Source organism: Polyodon spathula, chromosome 24, assembly GCF_017654505.1.
Source record: "Polyodon spathula isolate WHYD16114869_AA chromosome 24, ASM1765450v1, whole genome shotgun sequence".
NCBI lineage: Eukaryota > Metazoa > Chordata > Actinopteri > Acipenseriformes > Polyodontidae > Polyodon > Polyodon spathula.
Window position 1 is genome coordinate 604,416 of NC_054557.1, and position 18,846 is coordinate 623,261.

General features: G+C 41.0%; 1 protein-coding gene across 1 annotated transcript; it reads left to right on the forward strand.

The window, feature by feature from the left end:
* The first annotated feature begins 1,335 nt into the window (after positions 1-1,335).
* Positions 1,336-18,607, forward strand: LOC121298621 (probable DNA double-strand break repair Rad50 ATPase). The gene is made up of 7 exons (XM_041225747.1): positions 1,336-1,434; positions 2,704-2,783; positions 3,490-3,585; positions 3,868-3,984; positions 10,467-10,622; positions 13,640-13,700; positions 16,920-18,607. Exons 1-7 carry the CDS (start codon positions 1,341-1,343, stop codon positions 17,381-17,383), a joined length of 1,068 nt encoding a protein of 355 aa, XP_041081681.1. The 5' UTR covers positions 1,336-1,340; the 3' UTR covers positions 17,384-18,607.
* The last annotated feature ends 239 nt before the right edge of the window (positions 18,608-18,846 follow it).

Genomic DNA, 18,846 nt, shown 5'->3' on the forward strand with positions numbered 1-18,846 from the left:
ATTTAGAACAATTTGCAGATTTTATTTTTCACTTTCACGTTATATACTTTTTTTGTGTGTTGATCAGTGGCAAAAACTCCTAATTAAATACATTTTGATTCCATGTTATAACACAATAACATTTGAAAAAGTCCAGGGGGGTGAATGCTTTTGAGAGCCACTGTATATACTTAATCCACTTTACAATTACTTCTATTTTTTCCCATAAATATTTAGCTTTGATTATGTGTTTTTTGTAGTCTTGCGGGTTTGTATTTTTCCGCTTGCGAGTAGTTCATTTGTTCTACTGGTGAATGAATATTTACTTTAGCATCTCGTGACGAAGTCTCATTCCTAATATTAGGCTGTTTATTTTACAGCCCTGCTGTTTTCAGGTAGTGTTAGGCTGTTGTCTGTGGTCCCTCACAGACCCTTTGGTTGATTTATACCTGCTATACAGCCCTGGGCATGGGAAGTCAAATGAACAGTTTGAATGGAAGATTATCGTGACTTGTGGTGTTTTACAGGGAGCAAGCACTGAGGCACCTAGAGAGACTGAGAGAGACTGAAAAGACTGAGATGGAGATTAAAATCTCCTCCCTGGAGCTAAAGGTAATGCTTTCTCATGGATGCTTAGATGCATATCTATGGGTATTTTGTTTGTCTGTTCAAGACTCTGCTCCAGAGCGCCCCTAGTGGAGAGGTGCTGCTGCTGCTACTGCTGCTGCTGTCCTTTCATAAGGTCCTTTGTCTCACTGACCCTCTCTCTTAGGGTATAGGAGTATTTGTTTAAGCACTTGTACTCTTTATGGGCAAAAAATAGGTCTGTGGTTATTAAAGTTAGTCCCATTTTATTTATTTAAACAGCATCACTTATGATAACATAAATGTACATTTTTAATCATCAGGAAATTAGACATGTTCATTGTATTTTTTTTTTTTAAAGGACGCTTAATCTGAGATATTTCTTGGACAAAAGATGTCTGCATCTCAGGAATCATTTAGGAAACAAGCATGTCTTAGTTTTTCTCTGGAGTCACTTTATTTATTTCAGCTGTAATGACCTAATTGTATTTTTTTTAACTGTGATTATGAATAGTGTTAATGTGTTTTATGAGTAAATTAATAAAGGTTTGTTTCAGTGGATTCCTGCTTACGGAGATGGCACTGTAGGGAGATGGACAGACCTATAGAAGCGAGAGATCTGTGAATAATGTTGCTCATGTTTTGAGTTTGATTTAATTGATTTCAGCTTGCGGAGATGGCACTGCAGGGAGATGGACAGACCTACAGAAGCGAGAGATCTGTGAATAATGTTGCTCATGTTTTGGGTTTGATTTATTTGATTTCAGCTTGCGGAGATGGCACTGCAGGGAGATGGACAGACCTACAGAAGCGAGGGATCTGTGATGACCAAATGTTCCCGCTGCGAGTCTTTGGAAGAGCAGTTGGAGGGTAATGATTTCCTACACAGCTAGCTTTGTTTGAGTTTGATTTTCCTCTTGGTTTAAGGGCAAACTCCCAGGTCCCAAGGCAGGAATCCTAACTGTTTGAGTCTATAATGTATTGAGTAAACATACTGCATTCAGTGCATATGACTGACATACTACAGACAGTGGGTCCTAACAGGTTGTGATGCAGCTCAATAGGGACACACATAGTGGAATGGCTAAGCATAGGAATGCTAGTACTGAAGACATGGTTTTAAAGATACAGTGCATTTATAGTAGGAGGTGAAAAGGTTGTACGTAGGGGCAAGAGTACAGATCGTATATTTGTAAGTCTCCTCTCAAATCTTGTAAATTAGGTTTAGAAAGCACTGTTGGCAGCATGGCATTTCCAGCACGTCATGGCTTGAGGTTCTTGTCCCCCTCTGGGAATGATACAATGGAGGTGTCAGCACATACATATGTATGTCACACTGTAGAGTTTTACAAATGTCGACAAAATAAAACCTTGTTTGTAACACACTTGACCCATTGCCACTATCTGGTGTGTTTCTGAGATGTCATAGAGGATACCAGTGACTTAATTTCCAGACAGAGCTGCTCAATTCTAATTGGATTGCACTCTTCCTGTCAAAGCCAGATGGCTGTTTGATCTGACAAGAAGTATAGTTTAGTGTTCTTCTTTTTCCATCATGTAGCTGTCAGAGGAGATCCACTGTGCACACTAAGAAAGAAGCGCTTCTGTGGTCGCCTAAAATGCTGCTAGTATGTAGAAGCATGGACGCTCAGATTATCTCATTGTTTTAACAGCTCGAGGAATCTGCACATGGATGGAGGGTCCAGTGCAGATGTGGATGAGGCTTTGAATAAAGTGGTCAGCTCAATGTACACATGTTTAGTTTACCACAGTAAAAACATAGCAAAGTGAAATAAAGCATAGTGAACACATTGAGGTGTGGCAAAGCATAATAAAAACCATGGCAAATGCACTGGATAACCACATGAAACATATGGGAAAACTGTACAGCTACAGTGTAAATCTACTGTGAAAGTTTGGTAACACTTAACAGCCACAAATTAAAAAAAAAAAAAAAAAATCATATGAGGTTCATAAGATTGCGTAGGAGTAATATCTGAATAAAAAACGTGTTGTTGTTATTTTGTAATGATTCTTCTAGTTTCAGCAACTAATGAAAGGGAATTTACAGGACTTTATTCAAAGTGTAACCAACTTGTTGTTTTCTTGGAACTACCTTCCTTTTTAATTGTTTTTCAGATTACAGGAGACGACACAGCCAGCTGCAGCAGGAGATGAGAAGAGGCGAGGGGGAGGAGTCAGTGCGAGCGCTCCCGCAGGTAAGCAGAGAAACGCACTGTTGACTGGGAGGAGAGGCGAGGTGGTGGAGTCACTGCGAGCGCTCCCGCAGGTAAGCAGAGAAACGCACTGTTGACTGGGAGGAGAGGCGAGGTGGTGGAGTCACTGCGAGCGCTCCCGCAGGTAAGCAGAGAAACGCACTGTTGACTGGGAGGAGAGGCGAGGTGGTGGAGTCACTGCGAGCGCTCCCACAGGTAAGCAGAGAAACGCACTGCTGACTGGGAGGAGAGGCGAGGGGGTGGAGTCACTCCGAGCGCTCCCACAGGTAAGTAGAGAAATGCACTGCTGACTGGGAGGAGAGGCGAGGGGGTGGAGTCACTGCGAGCACTCCCACAGGTAAGTAGAGAAACGCACTGCTGACTGGGAGGAGAGGTGAGGGGATGGAGTCACTGTGAGCACTCCCGCATATAAGCAGAGAATTAATATACAAAGGTACACTGCCTGGCTGACTAGTGTTTATAATGTGTTCTTGGAGCAGGTACATTGCCTGGCTGGCTAGTGTTTGTGATGTTTTCTAATTCTGGATTATACATTCTCATCATTACTGCTATAGATGCACATAACAATATATTATTACAAATCTTCAATTTATAAGGAGCTGCCTTCACAGTCTCTTGGACACAGTAATTGCTGATTTTCTAGTGTCATCCCAGTTTAGACTGTTCCTCACAGTCCTGTCCATTTCAGGGCTCAGTGAAGGAGAAGGGTGCTCCAGCAGTAAGAAAGGACATTCGACCAGATAACAGCAACCACGAGAGGCAGCGGCAGCTCGTCACAGAGCAGGTACAGCGATTTCAATTTGGTTTCAGTGTGAAGAAATAGCTTGAATCTTCTTTTAGTGTGAACCAGGTTGGAATCTGATTTCTATGTTGATGAACTGGGTTTGTATCTGGTTTAAATGTGTAAAGTCACTAGTTTAGAACCTGTGTTTCAGTGTAATAGGACTGGAACTGGAGTTGGATTCAGTGTAATTAGACTTTAAGGTGAAGCTAATAAGAAGTTAAAGAACTGACTCATGAAACACACTTGGAGAGGGGGAACTGATTTATTTTTTATTTGATACAGTTAAAGAGTCTTTTCAAAGAGAAGCAACAGCTGAATAGGGCGTATAGCAAGCTGCCTGACACCAGGAAAGGGGAGCGCTCCCTGGAGGACTGGATTCCCAAGTCACGAGTCATCCAGGTGTGTAGTCTTCAGACACGAAATCCAGAGGAATACATTCAGTATTCAACTGCAAAACTCAACACAGACACTAAATCCAGGGGAATACATTCAGTATCAACTCAGACTCAACACACATTATTGTTAGCAGATTATTTTAACGTAGTTTCTGTGAGTTTGACCTTAACACTTTTTAGGTAAACTTTTATTACCTATATAGACTGATAAATCTTCTCCCGGTCACTCTTTTTATCACCAATCCTCAATAATGCGATCCAAGTCATTATTTTATTACTATAACATCTTAAAAAGCTCTGCAAATATCGGTGAAATTCTTTGATCGCTGGATGCAGAAGCAGCTATCTCCTTTATGTCCGTGTTATCTCTGTGGTGCAAGGGGCTATAGATATGCCCTTTTAAGTGGAGTTCAGAGAAAAACCTACAAGTTTTTTCTGAGAACTCTCAGAAATACTGAGCAGCAGGCCAGAGTTAAACCCACATGGATCTTGGATTTTATGGGACCTATGTCAATCTCCGGCCCAGAAAATAGCAATGGGGAATGCACTGAATACACTGACACTTTTGACGATGATGGGTCAGTCATGAATGGTAAGTATTTCTTTCATTAAAATGATAAAACTTGCTCTCGCTCTCTCTCTCTCTCTCTCTCTCTCTCTCTCTCTCTCTCTCTCTCTCTCTCTCTCTCTCTCTGCAAAAGTTGTAGGCAGGTGTGAAAAAATGCTGTAAAGTAAGAATGCTTTCAAATGTAGACATGTTAATAGATTATATTTATCAATTAACGAAATGCAAAGTGAGTGAACAGAAGAAAAATCTAAATCAAATCCATATTTGGTGTGACCACCCTTTGCCTTCAAAACAGCATCAATTCTTCTAGGTACACTTGCACAAAGTCAGGGATTTTGTAGGCATATAGTCAGGTGTATGATTAAACAGTTATACCAAACAGGTGCTAATGATCATCAATTCAATATGTAGGTTGAAACACAATCATTAACTGAAACAGAAACAGCTGTGTAGGAGAAATAAAACTGGGTGAGGAACAGCCAAACTCAGCTAACAAGGTGAGGTTGCTGAAGACAGTTTACTGTCAAAAGTCATACACCATGGCAAGACTGAGCACAGCAACAAGACACAAGGTAGTTATACTGCAACAGCAAGGTCTCTTCCAGGCAGAAATTTCAAGGCAGACAGGGGTTTCCAGATGTGCTGTCCAAGCTCTTTTGAAGAAGCACAAAGAAACGGGCAATGTTGAGGACCGTAGACGCAGTGGTCGGCCAAGGAAACTTACTGCAGCAGATGAAAGACACATCATGCTTACTTCCCTTCGCAATCGGAAGATGTCGAGCAGTGCCATCAGCTCAGAATTGGCAGAAAACAGTAGGACCCTGGTACACCCATCTACTGTCCGGAGAAGTCTGGTCAGAAGTGGCCTTCATGGAAGACTTGCGGCCAAAAAGCCATATCTCCGACGTGGAAACAAGGCCAAGTGACTCAACTGAAATAGAAATTTAGAATGGTGGAAATGACAAATGACTGCTTCCTAACACAATTTGTGAAGGCACCCACTAGAGGGGAGGCATGCCTTGATTTAGTCTTTTCAAATAACGAAGATAGAATAACTAAAACAGAGGTCAGAGAACCACTGGCAAACTCAGACCATAACATGGTCTCATTTGAAGTGTTTTTTAAATCCCCAAAAGTAAAGACTAAAGTTAAGGTTTACAATTTTAGAAAAGCAAACTATGAAGGCATGAAACAGAGACTAACAGAAGTAGATTGGAGTAAAATAGAGAAAACACCCACAGAAGAAGGATGGTTGTTCTTCAAAAATGTAGTACTAGAGGCGCAAAACAATTACATCCCTAAAGTAGACAAATCTAAATGTAAAACTAAATTGCCAAAATGGTTTAATAGATCAATTAAAAAAAAATATTCAGCGAAAAAAGGCACTTTACAGAGCATTAAAAAAGGACCAAAAAGAAAGTACGCAGAAAGAGTACACGGAACTGCAAACGCAAATCAAAAAGGAAGTTAGAAAGGCCAAGAGAGAAATAGAAATGAACATTGCTAAGGGAGCTAAAACCAATTCCAAAATGTTTTTCCAATATTACAACAGCAAGAGAACATTCAAAGAGGAGATTAAATGTTTAAGAGATACAAATGGCAAAATCGTAGAGGAAGAAAAAAAAAATAGCAAATATATTAAATGATTACTTTTCACAAGTTTTTACAAAGGAAGATACTGACAACATGCCCCACATGTCATCCAGTTCCTATCCAGTTTTAAATAACTTTAGCATAACTGAGGCAGAAGTGTTAAAGGGACTAGGAGCTCTTAAAATAAACAAATCCCCTGGGCCGGATGAGATCCTCCCAGTAGTACTCAAAGAAATGAAAGAAGTAATTTACAAACCGCTAACCAAGATCATGCAGCAGTCTCTTGACACAGGGGTGGTACCGACAGACTGGAAAATTGCAAACGTAATACCGATCCACAAAAAGGGAAACAAAACTGAACCAGGTAACTACAGACCAGTAAGCCTGACTTCTATTATATGCAAACTTATGGAAACTATAATAAGATCCAAAATGGAAAATTACCTATATGGTAACAGGGTATCCTGGGAGACAGTCAACATGGTTTTAGGAAAGGGAGATCGTGCCTAACTAACTTGCTTGATTTTTTTGAGGATGCAACATCCATAATGGATAATTGCAAAGCATATGACATGGTTTATTTAGATTTCCAGAAAGCTTTTGACAAAGTCCCGCACAAAAGATTAATTCTCAAACTGAACGCAGTAGGGATTCAAGGAAACACATGTACATGGATTAGGGAGTGGTTAACATGTAGAAAACAGAAAGTACTGATTAGAGGAAAAACCTCAGAATGGAGTGTGGTAACCAGTGGTGTACCACAGGGATCAGTATTAGGTCCTCTGCTATTCCTAATCTACATTAATGATTTAGATTCTGGTATAGTAAGCAAACTTGTTAAATTTGCAGACGACACAAAAGTAGGAGGAGTGGCAAACACTGTTGCAGCAGCAAAGGTCATTCAAAATGATCTAGACAAGATTCAGAACTGGGCAGACACATGGCAAATGACATTTAATAGAGAAAAGTGTAAGGTACTGCACGCAGGAAATAAAAATGTACATTATAAATATCATATGGGAGATATTGAAATTGGAGAAGGAATCTATGAAAAAGACCTTGGAGTTTTTGTTGACTCAGAAATGTCTTCATCTAGGCAATGTGGGGAAGCTATAAAAAAGGCTAACAAGATGCTCGGATACATTGTGAAAAGTGTTGAATTTAAATCAAGGGAAGTAATGTTAAAACTGTACAATGCACTTGTAAGACCTCATCTTGAATATTGTGTTCCGTTCTGGTCACCTCGCTATAAAAAAGATATTGCTGCTCTAGAAAGAGTGCAAAGAAGAGCGACCAGAATTATTCCGGGCTTAAAAGGCATGTCATATGCAGACAGGCTAAAAGAATTGAATCTGTTCAGTCTTGAACAAAGAAGACTACGTGGCGACCTAATTCAAGCATTCAAAATTCTAAAAGGTATTGACAGTGTCGACCCAAGGGACTTTTTCAGCCTGAAAAAAGAAACAAGGACCAGGGGTCACAAATGGAGTTTAGAAAAAGGGGCATTCAGAACAGAAAATAGGAGACACTTTTTTACACAGAGAATTGTGAGGGTCTGGAATCAACTCCCCAGTAATGTTGTTGAAGCTGACACCCTGGGATCCTTCAAGAAGCTGCTTGATGAGATTTTGGGATCAATAAGCTACTAACAACCAAACGAGCAAGATGGGCCGAATGGCCTCCTCTCGTTTGTAAACTTTCTTATGTTCTTATGTTCTAACTATGCACGAAAACACAGGAACTGGGGTGCAGAAAAGTGGCAGCAGGTGCTCTGGACTGATGAGTCAAAATTTGAAATATTTGGCTGTAGCAGAAGGCAGTTTGTTCGCCAAAGAGCTGGAGAGTGGTACACGAATGAGTGTCTGCAGGCAACAGTGAAGCATGGTGGAGGTTCCTTGCAAGTCTGGGGCTGCATTTCTGCAAATGGAGTTGGGTATTTGGTCAGAATTAATGGTCTCCTCAATACTGAGAAGTACTGGCAGATACTTATCCATTATGCAATACCATCAGGGAGGCATTTGATTGGCCCCAAATTTATTCTGCAGCATGACAATGACCCCAAACATACAGCGAAGGTCATTAAGAACTATCTTCGCGTAAAGAAGAACAAGGAGTCCTGGAAGTGATGGTATGGCCCCCATAGAGCCCTGATCTCAACATCATCGAGTCTGTCTGAGATTACATGAAGAGAGAGAAGCAACTGAGGCTGCCTAAATCCACAGAAGAACTGTGGTTAGTTCTCCAAGCCAACCTACCTGCTGAGTTCCTTCAAAAACTGTGTGCAAGTATACCTAGAAGAATTGATGCTGTTTTGAAGGCAAAGGGTGGTCACACCAAATATTGATTTGATGTAGATTTTTCTTCTGTTCACTCAGTTTGCATTTTCTTAATTGATAAATATAATCTATTAACATGTCTATTTTTGAAAGCATTCTTACTTTACAGCATTTTTTCACACCTGCCTAAAACTTTTGCACAGTACTGTGTGTATATATACACACACACACACACACACACACACACACACACACACACACTTCAGATTGTAGTTAAGATTGTAAATCTCAATACTGATAAATAATGCATACGACGTTACATATTCAGTCACCATTAATATAATAATCTGTATTGTGACTAATGTAATGTACACGTCCTTGTTTGCTGCATTTACGCATGATCCAACACGATCGCTTCTTTCCACAGTAACCGACTGCACTGTCAACACACGCCTTTATCGTATCTTATGGAATAAGTACAGTACCAACAGTGTTGCAAAAAATAAGATTGCTATATTTACATTTGCAAATTTCCCAGCTCAATGCTGTGTTTACGTCACTGTTTACATTCCCGACAAGCACTTCGCTGCAATTTAGGCTTTCTTTTCAGCCACATATGTGAACACACTTAGGCCCCCTAAAACCTCAACTGTGAACGGAAATTTTGAGGCGGCCCAGAGACGACCCAAGGCTGGCTCAGTAAGTGTGAATGGGGTCTATGTCTGCAAACCGAGGCCCCCTTCTCAAGACACAGCAATTTGCCCTGTTTCTCAAGACACACAGTTTCAGTAATGAATCCAGTTACATTTCTAATACACGTTCATGTATTATCATATTCAGAGAATATGTCCTACAGTGGTGTCTGAGGGGCAGGGAGGAGTGTCTGAGGGGCTGGGGGGAGAATTTGAGGGTCAGAGGGGAATGTTTGAGGTGGAGTGTTTTGAGGGGTAGGGTGGAGTGTTTGAGATGCAGTGTTTAGAAGGGCAAGGTTGAGTGTTTTGAGGGGCAGTGTGTAGTGTTTGGGTTGCCGTGTTTTGAGGGGCAGGGTGGAGTGTTTTGAGGGGTAGGATGGAGTGTTTTGAGGTGGAGTGTTTTGAAGGGCAGGGGGGAGTGTTTGAGGTGGTGTTTTGAAGGGTAGAGTCGTGTGTTTGAGGTGGAGTGTTTTGCGGGGCAGGGTGGAGTGTTTTGAGGGGTAGGCTGGAGTGTTTGAGGGGCAGGGGGAGTGTTTGAGATTGAGTGTTTTGAGGGGCAGGGTGGAGTGTTTTGAGGGGTAGGGTGAACTGTTTGAGGTGGAGTGTTTTGAGGTGAAGTGTTGAAGGGCAGGGATAGAGCTTGAGGTGAATGTTTTGAAGAGCAGTTTGAAGTGTTTGAGGGGCAGGGGGGGTGTGAGGTGGAGTGTTTGAGGGGCGGGGGGGATTGTTTGAGGTTGAGTGTTTTGAAGGGCAGGTTGAAGGGTTTTGAGGGGCAGGGTGGAGTGTTTTGAGGAGCAGGGTGGAGTGTTTTGAGAGATAGGTAGAGTATTTGAGGTAGTGTTTTGAAGGGCAGGGTGGAGTTTGATGTGGAGTGTTTTGAGCGGCAGAGTGGAGTGTTTGAGGTGGATTGTTTTGAGGAGAGGGGTGGATTGTTTGAGGGGCAGTGTTTTGAAGGGCAGGGTGGAGTGTTTGAAGTGGAGTGTTTGAGGGGCAGGGGGGAGTGTTTGAGGTTGAGTGTTTTGAAGGGCAGGTTGAAGTGTTTTGAGTGGCAGCGTGGAGTGTTTGAGGGGCAGGGGGAGAATGTTTGAGGTGGAGTGTTTTCCTGGGCATTGTGGAATGTTTTGAGTGGCAAGGTGGAGTGTTTGAGGTAGAGTTTTTTGAAGGGCAGGGTGATGTGTTTTGAGTGGCAAGGTTGAGTATTTTGAGGGGCAGGGTAGAGTGTCTGAGGTGGAGTGTTTGATGGGCAGGGGAGAGTGTTTTAAGGGGTAGGGGAAGTGTCTTGTGGGGCAGAGGTAAGTGTTTTGAGGGGCAGGGGGAGTGTTTGGCTAGGGGCTGACTGCCTCCCTCTCTCCTCCAGAATGCAGCAGACACTATCGAGAGCCAGGAGAGGAGGCAGCAAGAGCTTGAGGGGGAGAACGAGAGGCTGAGGGGCAAGCCGGGTTATCAGGAGTTCCTGGGGATGCAGAAGCAGGTGGAGAGGCTGCAAGAGCAACTGCAGGCCAAGGACAACAAAGTGAGTTTGAGCTCAGCAAGGTGCAGAGCAATATTCTCTCTGTTAAAGACCATTACAGCCTGTAGTTAGTTCCATTTCAACATCTATTTATTCTACCTTTTAAAACTGCTCAGACAGATTTAATTATGCTATTTTTAATCACACACATATTACAAATTATTAGAGAGAGAAATGAAAGGTTATTTTGGTCTTTGAACAAATGATTTTGCTCTAATTGTGCAATGGAAATTACCAAATAAGCAAAGAACAAAATAAAAAAGAATGCAAATGCATAGTTCCAGGACAGATTTTATAGATGCTTATCTTGTTTCCGCAGTCAGTAGAAAGGTAACTATGTCCATGTCGCACACCATGGTATACAGACATTAATTCTGCCACTGCAACTCTGTCCTCTTCTGTTGAGTCTTTGTTTATCATAAACGCAGCAATCGCCAAATTTTTTGGTTTTGATTGAACAGTCTTCTGGTGCTTTAGAGTCTTTTAGTGATTTTCAAGCGCAGTTTCACCTTTGTGTTTCACCAAGATTTTTGCCTGACATAAGACGCAGGTTGCTGAATGTGGATGTCCTTGGGTAGTCCATTGTTTTCTCCACCCATTGCATTTAATTCTGAAGCTACACAATCAGCTAAATGTACAAATCTCCTAAAAATGGAACCGTTAACTCTACCCTATAAAGCACAGTAGACAAGCCACTTTGAAGATATCGTGCCGTTAATTGGCTGTTTCTGCTGTGTATTTAGCCAATTAAAAAATAGCTGACATTTGTATGGTTAATATGGTTTGCATATGCTAACTAGGCAAGCAAGACCTCGTGGGGTAGTAGAGTAGCTCACAATCCAGGAACAGGGGGGAATAAGATGTATGAACTTAATGTTATGAGGGATGCGACAAAAAAAGGGATGTTTAATGTCCCGGAAGTATTACAGATTTTCCGGGACAGTCGCCTAAAAAAGAGAACAACCCCGGCAAATCCGGGACAGGTGGCAACCCTACTGGACATGTACTGTCCCACGTTTTATATTTATATCTACGGAAAAGACTGTCTATCTATCCATCTATCTCAAGACTGTTTGGAATACACATTAGTGTTCATCTGAACAATTTATTTATTTAACCCAGCTTGTTATGCAATGTTCCCGCTAGCTGCTCGCCACAAGCAAAACGTCCTTGTGGCTCAACTATTTTTCCCAAAGTTCACCGCAGTGGTGAAAGTTTCGAAAAATGTATTTGTGTAAGACTACCAGCACATTCAACGTGTGCTGGTAGAGGAGTCAATGCAGACTGTTTAGTTTGATTTAATTTTGCCAAACGAAAGCTCTTTAGCTTGATCACGTAACATTTTCATGCCAGAAACAGGAGGACAGAGGCTCTAATAGAAACAAATCAGCAGACCATGCTGCTTGTAAAAAACAAAACAAACAAATTGTACAGACCAGTTACCAGAATCATGTTCCAAAATATGCAGCCCAAGGAATACCAGTCACCCATGCACACAACTAAAATATGACGGTGAAACTAGTCACAGGGAGGTGAAGCAGTCATGGTTTCAAACACACTCTCTGCTCTGGTCCTAAAAGAACATTTTCACAGTTGGCAAGCCAGAAACACGCAGCTTCAAGATCACAGTTCATGTTTGTTATCTCTTTAAAATGTGTTGAAATATATTTTGGAAATAGTAACAAAGTGGATTTGAAGGAGGAATAATTTAATAAAATAATAAACACATTTATTATTTTAAAAAGGATTCATCTCACTATGATTTATTGAGTTTTAATGTTAGAATCGGTGCAATATTTTACTGTCAGTAGTCACAGGTAAAAGAACACGGTAAAAAAAAACATGTACATCCCTACTGATATTATTAATCCCATTAGTACAATCTTGTGTAACTAGAGCTGTGGTTGGTAAGGGAGGTAGGGAGGTATTAATATTAACATACACAAATAGCACTGTCTACTGGCACAATTTTGCTTTATTGTTCCGTAGTGGAAAGACAATGGTGTCACAGTCAAAATAACGTAAAGGATTATGCACTACATAAATATCTCTGCAAACCTATTCAGAATTTAGGAAATCTGTAACATTTTTTCATGTGGGACTAGGTTTGGCATTTATTAAATGGGAATCAGTTATAGTACAAATTAAATATAATATTTATGTGTATTGTAAATGGTATGGTCTGGCATTATATGGCAAATATCTACTTGTTTTCAAATAAAATACAAGTCATTTTGCCTTGCTGAAACAGTATGTTTATAACTTGTTTGTAGTATTGTTAAGTAGCTAAAGTTTTTCCAGTGTGGCAAAAATTTTTTAAGTTACTTTAGCCACAGTGGCTAACTAAATGAAAGTGTTAGAGGGAACACAATTATGGTGTAATAATAAAGATCTGCAACGGTGCTGGTTGTTACAGAGCTGTGTCTCAAACACACCCATGATCTAGTTTCACTTGTCAACATGGGGGAATGTACTAATAAAGTTCAGTGAAGTTCAATCTTGTCGAATACATTACATGCACCAAACTAAAGAACATGCTGTCAATACTCTTCAACGCGTTGGTTGTGAGATCTGCAACAAGTATTTTAACCAATTTCTCACACAAAGGAATAATCAACAATGTTTAACAGGATTATTATTATTTTTTGGCTGTTACGCAAACTGAAAACACAGCGTAGCGGCCTCATTACACCATCATTTTAACAGGTAGCAACATAACGGCCCATTACGCTCAACAGCGCTGGCGATAACCCTGCAGGACTAACATTGCAAATAAACTTTACTGTGATGTTACATGGGGTAAGAACAGAAAAGTGTAATAATTGTATATGCCAGTATGATACAGTAGAGTATAGGCCTATTAACAGAATAAACTGGCCATTTAATGGCCCTTTCAAGCTTTTCAGTCTCCAGGGTTGTCAGTCCAATACATTACTCTAAAGTAATCCATCGCAATTCATCTGGTATTGTTTATACAATGAGCAGCAATCTTAAGAGTGTGGAACGTTTTTCTATTCTAGATGTCTTCCATGAACAATGAAATGGAGACTCTGAAAGAGAAGAATGAAAATCTCATGAAGGGTAAGATTCTTCTTATTATATTGACAGTGGTGATGTACCAGGCAAGCTTGGTCTGGTGCTTTCAGTTCGGTCTTCTTCCAGGTTGCTGCAGCCACTGACTCTGTATCAGGTTTCCCTGTCAACAGTAGGGAGACTCGAAGCCTTGACTAGTTCATACATTAGGGAATGGTTGGGGGTTCCACAATGCCTTAGCAGAGTAGCACTCTACAGTAAAGGGAAACTGCAGCTGCCAGTCTCAGCTCTGAGGAATTCAAGTGCACTGAGGTTTGGCTGGAAATGACACTGATAGAGTCATGTGATGAGTGTATGAGGGAGGTAGCACCCATAGTGAGAAGTGAGAATGTGGGCAGCAAAGGACATGGTGGAAGGTGCAAAGGCTGCCCTCCGTATCAGTGATATCATGGGGCAAGTACAACAGGGAAGAGGAGGTCTTGGTCTCAGTTTGGCTCTCCCAAGAGGCAGCAAGCAGCTCCAGCTGAAAAGAGGAAGTTTCCTAGTTACTGAAGTGCAAAAATCAGAGAAGTTGAGGTCTGTCAAGGGGGTATCCCAGGCTAAGCAGGGAGATTGGATGAGATGAGAACATGGTACAGCATAAGATTGGCTGGTGAGATCTGTGGACAATGAAACAGAGGAGGATGTATGGGTAGGAGAGAACCCTGCATGTCCTTTCACTGGCTATCGTGAAACACATTCTTACAGGATGAAGGTGGCTCTGAGCCAGGGTCGCTTCACTTGGCGCCATGACCTTGGCTGCAATGTTTGGTATTAGCACTGGAAGAACAGTGGAGTAAGATTAACAGCTCGCTGCCAATATCAGCAATAGCTGCACTCAGAGAACGACATTCCTCTTCAAAAGAGCAACCGACAGGAAAGGTTTTGAGTCGCTGGGAAAGTGGAGGCTGATTGGAGAATGCAGGCAGATGCTGGCCAGCACCTTGTTTTCCCACTCGAGACTGCTACAACTATCTTCAATCTAACATTGTGCTGTGGTTAGTCTCAGCATGCCTTGTTCTCCTGGTGGAGCCAGCAGAGCCATGGGAGGATTCTGTGGGTGAGGCATGCGAGAGGAAGAAACTCCAGAAAGGTGAGTTAGTCGCTGAGGTGGACAGGAGTTGTGGTGTATACTGAAGCTGTATCTGAGGAGGCAGAGAGAAGTAGCAACTGGCTGTGGCTGAAGAGGTAGATTGGGGATGAAGTTAACATCAATGAAAAGGAAACTGGGTTGGGTTGGGTGAGGGATGGAGGGGGATGCTATTTTTAGATTTGCGAGCTCCATCTATTGAAATGCAGCCAGTTTATGATGTAGGAGAGCTGCTATTTACAATATCCCAGCCGCACCTAGGACACTCGCACTTCCAATACAGTAAAGTGGCTTATATTGTGATTAATACAAGCTCCATGTTCAACACAAATGGTTGGATAACCATCACTTGACAAGGAGAGCGACAACATGTTTTGCCAAGTTTGTGTTTCTGAAAAAAAAAAAAAAAAAAAACAAACATTCACTTCATGTGTCAAAACGACAAGACATCTACCTTGGAATTATCGTGGTTTTCTACAAATAGTCGAACAGAGTGGTTGTTGTCCAATGCCCAGAATAGTTTATTCGTGCAGCACGGAGAGAAAGGTACAACACAGGATTGCAAGTTTCTCTGCCTAGCAACTAAAGCAGTGCTTTTTATACCTAACAAATACACTTGCGTAAAAGCAGTATATGCTTTGTTTAAGCCAGTAATTATAAGTTCTAATGAAGGCAGTTTCTAGTCAAGCGCAGATGGTGCGGTTAGCACATAGTACATCCTGTCTCACATTTATCAAGACAAACAAGTTTCCAGCTGCCTCAACCGTCTAAGCAATATCTTGTTGCAGCTTGCATGAACGTTATATTTTAGCTTATTTATTTAGCACTTATTTTAACCCTACAAATATCTAGTATGAAGTTAGCGTCTACAGAATGAAATGCTGTTCTTGAGAATGACGTTGATACCACACTGACGTATTGTAAATGTATCTGTTTGCTACACCAAAACAAAGATGTGCCTTTCTGATTAGTTATGCCTGAACTGTCAAGTGGGATCATTTGGTTTTGAACTGGAGTGAGAGAGAGAAAAAGAACAGGATAGAGATGGAGTGACAGAGCAAGAGAATATGAGCTGTACTGTACTGTGTGTACTGTATTTATTGTTTAGTTTGAAGTGTATACTTCCCATTAAAGTGCAGTAAAAGTTGTGAAACAAAAGCCACAGTTCCAGCACTATAAAATAAAATACATTTTTTAAACTTCATGTTTACATGTTCTACAAGTTCGACAAAAACTTGCTTGATTGTAAATGATATGAATAATGTATGACAATAATACATTTTTCAGGCTATAATGCATGGCATTTTATTTATTTATTTGAGCTAATGCTAATTATTTTTCTAATAATGTTACTTCACATATTAACAATACAGTACAATACTGTATTAACAATACAGTAGTCATTTAGATTTTCTTAATTCTTTTGAAGAAAATAAAAAGATAAATACATTTTTTACTTTCCATCTTTTGTTTTTATTTACTGTACTTCATTTTTACAATGGGGTTTATAGTGTCATTTGGAAATATATATGTGTGTCTCCAAGTCTTGTTGGAGAGGGTCTGAGGGCTCAGAATGTGCTGAAGACAGCCCTCAGGAATAGACTGGCAGTGACAGGATGAATCCCCTTCTGTCATAAGAGTGGAGGGACCTCACTGGAAGGAGTGATTATGAGAAGGTCCTGGCAAAGTTCAGAAATGAAAAGGAAAGAAGAATCTTCTGCACAACAGCTGCAAAAAAGTGACGTGTGTAATGTAGGAACACCTTGTTTCAACCTTTTTTTTTTTTTTTTTTTTTTTTTTTTTTTTTCCTTGTTGTTCTTCAGAAATACAAGGTTGGTAAACTCTGTTGGCAAGTATACAAATACTATGGTTGTGTTGAATTCTATATCATAAAACATAATGACCTCTTCACTAAAGGAAATGTCCCCTGAAAAAACTGTTTGTTAACTAGGCTCATGTGATTTTATCAGGTTGGTCCATCTGGTAAAATGACAAGTTGTAAGTGAAGTCATTTCTTTTTCTACAAATTTGTTCTGAAAGTGGTCCAAAATGGCTCAGAATATATCTCAGAGCATGTACAGCTCCAGAGCTTCTGGGAGATTATTGATTACTGTATAGATTTTCTTTTTTCTTAACAGCAAAGCTGAGGTTCCAGCAGCAGATTCAGGGTATCAGAACGATTGGAGAAGGTGGTGTGGCTCCGGGGGTTCCCCACCTCTCTCCTGGAGCCCAGGGCAGCCAAGACAGAAGCCGTGATCCATCCCCCTCCAGCCAGGATGGGACATTCATGGCTCGACAGGTGGACATCGTGGATGGAGACAAGCTTCAGACTTCTGCAGACTCCTGGAGTACCCCAGTCAGCTCTCGATCCCCAACCCCCCTATATCTGGAGACCCCTCCCCAGTCCAGCAGCACCCACAGCATCCCCAGCCCTGCTGCCAGGATGCTCCTTAGCAAGAAGACTCCTGAGCTCTCACCCTTGTCCTCTCAGAACTCTGCAGGGTCCCAGGAGTCCCTCCCTGAAAAGCACCAGCAGCTTCTCTCGCCCCGTCCCTACAGGTCCCAGGCAGCAGCAAACACTTTCAAGTTTGGGGAGAGATAGTGAGGTGTGTGCTCCCAGAACAACTATTGTGTTTCAGACCATTCGGTTACTTCCTGTACTGGGATTCTCTATACTGCTTTGTGCTTCCTGGGGTCATTCTACTGCAACAGCAATGTCTACTGGAAACAAGATTCATTTGTGTAACTTCCCAGCCTGCCTGTGGACTGACATCTCATTTCCTGTTTAATAACGGACAAATTAGAGCACCAAATTCTCCCTTAATCTGTACCTATGTTTGAACTGTACCTGAAACACACTGACTATACAGTAGCTAAATCAGAGCTAATCAAATGTCCTATAGATTTTGCTGATTTGCGTTAAAAAAAAGATGTATCATTCAGTATGGCCAAATTCTGTAGCTTTGTGCTCTTTGGTGTTAATGCAGTGAACACTAGACTGGGCTAGGAGTGGCTCGGAAGAGTACTATTGTAAGGTGTAGTGGTTTTTTTGCCGTTTGACTTGAAGCATTACGAGACAAGGGCATCTTCACACCGTCCAGAGGGCAGTAAGTGTCTTAACCACTGTGCAGAAGAGCCTGTCTGGTCTGCATGAGTGATGCTCCTCCTCTCACCAGCAGGGGTCAGAATCCTTATCAGGTCAGTACAAGTATTGTTACCTTACAACTCCAAATGCAGCAGCGTCCAGTACACATTTAAAGAAGCTTGTTGATCATTGCAAGACATAAATCCAATTTTAACAAGCACTGTAGCACACTCCAGGGCAGCTCATACTAAGATACACAGACTCATATTGTTTGTGTGTTTCAGTACGACTGAACACAGTGCTGTGTAGGCTATTGAGAACAACAGTTATGTGTTTTTTTTTTACTCAAAATGTTTCTTTATACCAACACTACCATTTGGAAAACACATAGTGCCTTTTTTCCTACTTATCCTAATACAAAGTGTATGAAGGGGTTGCAAAGCACAATAAATGCTAAACTAGTGAAACTGCAGTCAACATTATATGACAAATGACACCAGTCACTGCAGTTTTATATTCCTATAACACCACTACACTAATAAATTGTACATTAAAGTATCTAGCTGGAAAAGCTAGTTCTGCTTGGATTTAGCCTTAAGATATTTGTTCTGGAGAATGATTTGTGTGAAGTGCCCTTGTCTATAATGTATTGTGTGTGTGGAAACAAAAAATTAAGTGTTTGGGGTGATGTAATTGTTTATGTGTGAGTTACTATGATAGTATTGCTGTACAATCACTGTATTTTTATGGTATACCTAATTTGAATAATAATATACTATTTAAAATAAAAGTATTATCATGATAAATCTGCATGCCAAACCTATGTCTGTGTAATTTAGACAAACATTTTGAATGGTATTATAATAAGAACCACTCTTACTTACATCACAAAATGCTAACACAGAGACACAGCCAGCCGGGCACATTTTCATTCCTCCAGCAGTGAACTGCCACATACAATACTGTCTGATTCACAGAGG

What these genes read in the sequence shown, in the direction of transcription:
- LOC121298621 (XM_041225747.1), top strand. Translation starts at nt 1,341, where the DNA reads ATGGCACTGCAGGGAGATGGACAGACCTACAGAAGCGAGGGATCTGTG. An exon ending in TTTGGAAGAGCAGTTGGAGG is followed by an intron (nt 1,435 to 2,703) that starts GTAATGATTTCC and finishes ATTGTTTTTCAG; the next exon opens with ATTACAGGAGACGACACAGC. An exon ending in GGCAGCTCGTCACAGAGCAG is followed by an intron (nt 3,586 to 3,867) that starts GTACAGCGATTT and finishes TATTTGATACAG; the next exon opens with TTAAAGAGTCTTTTCAAAGA.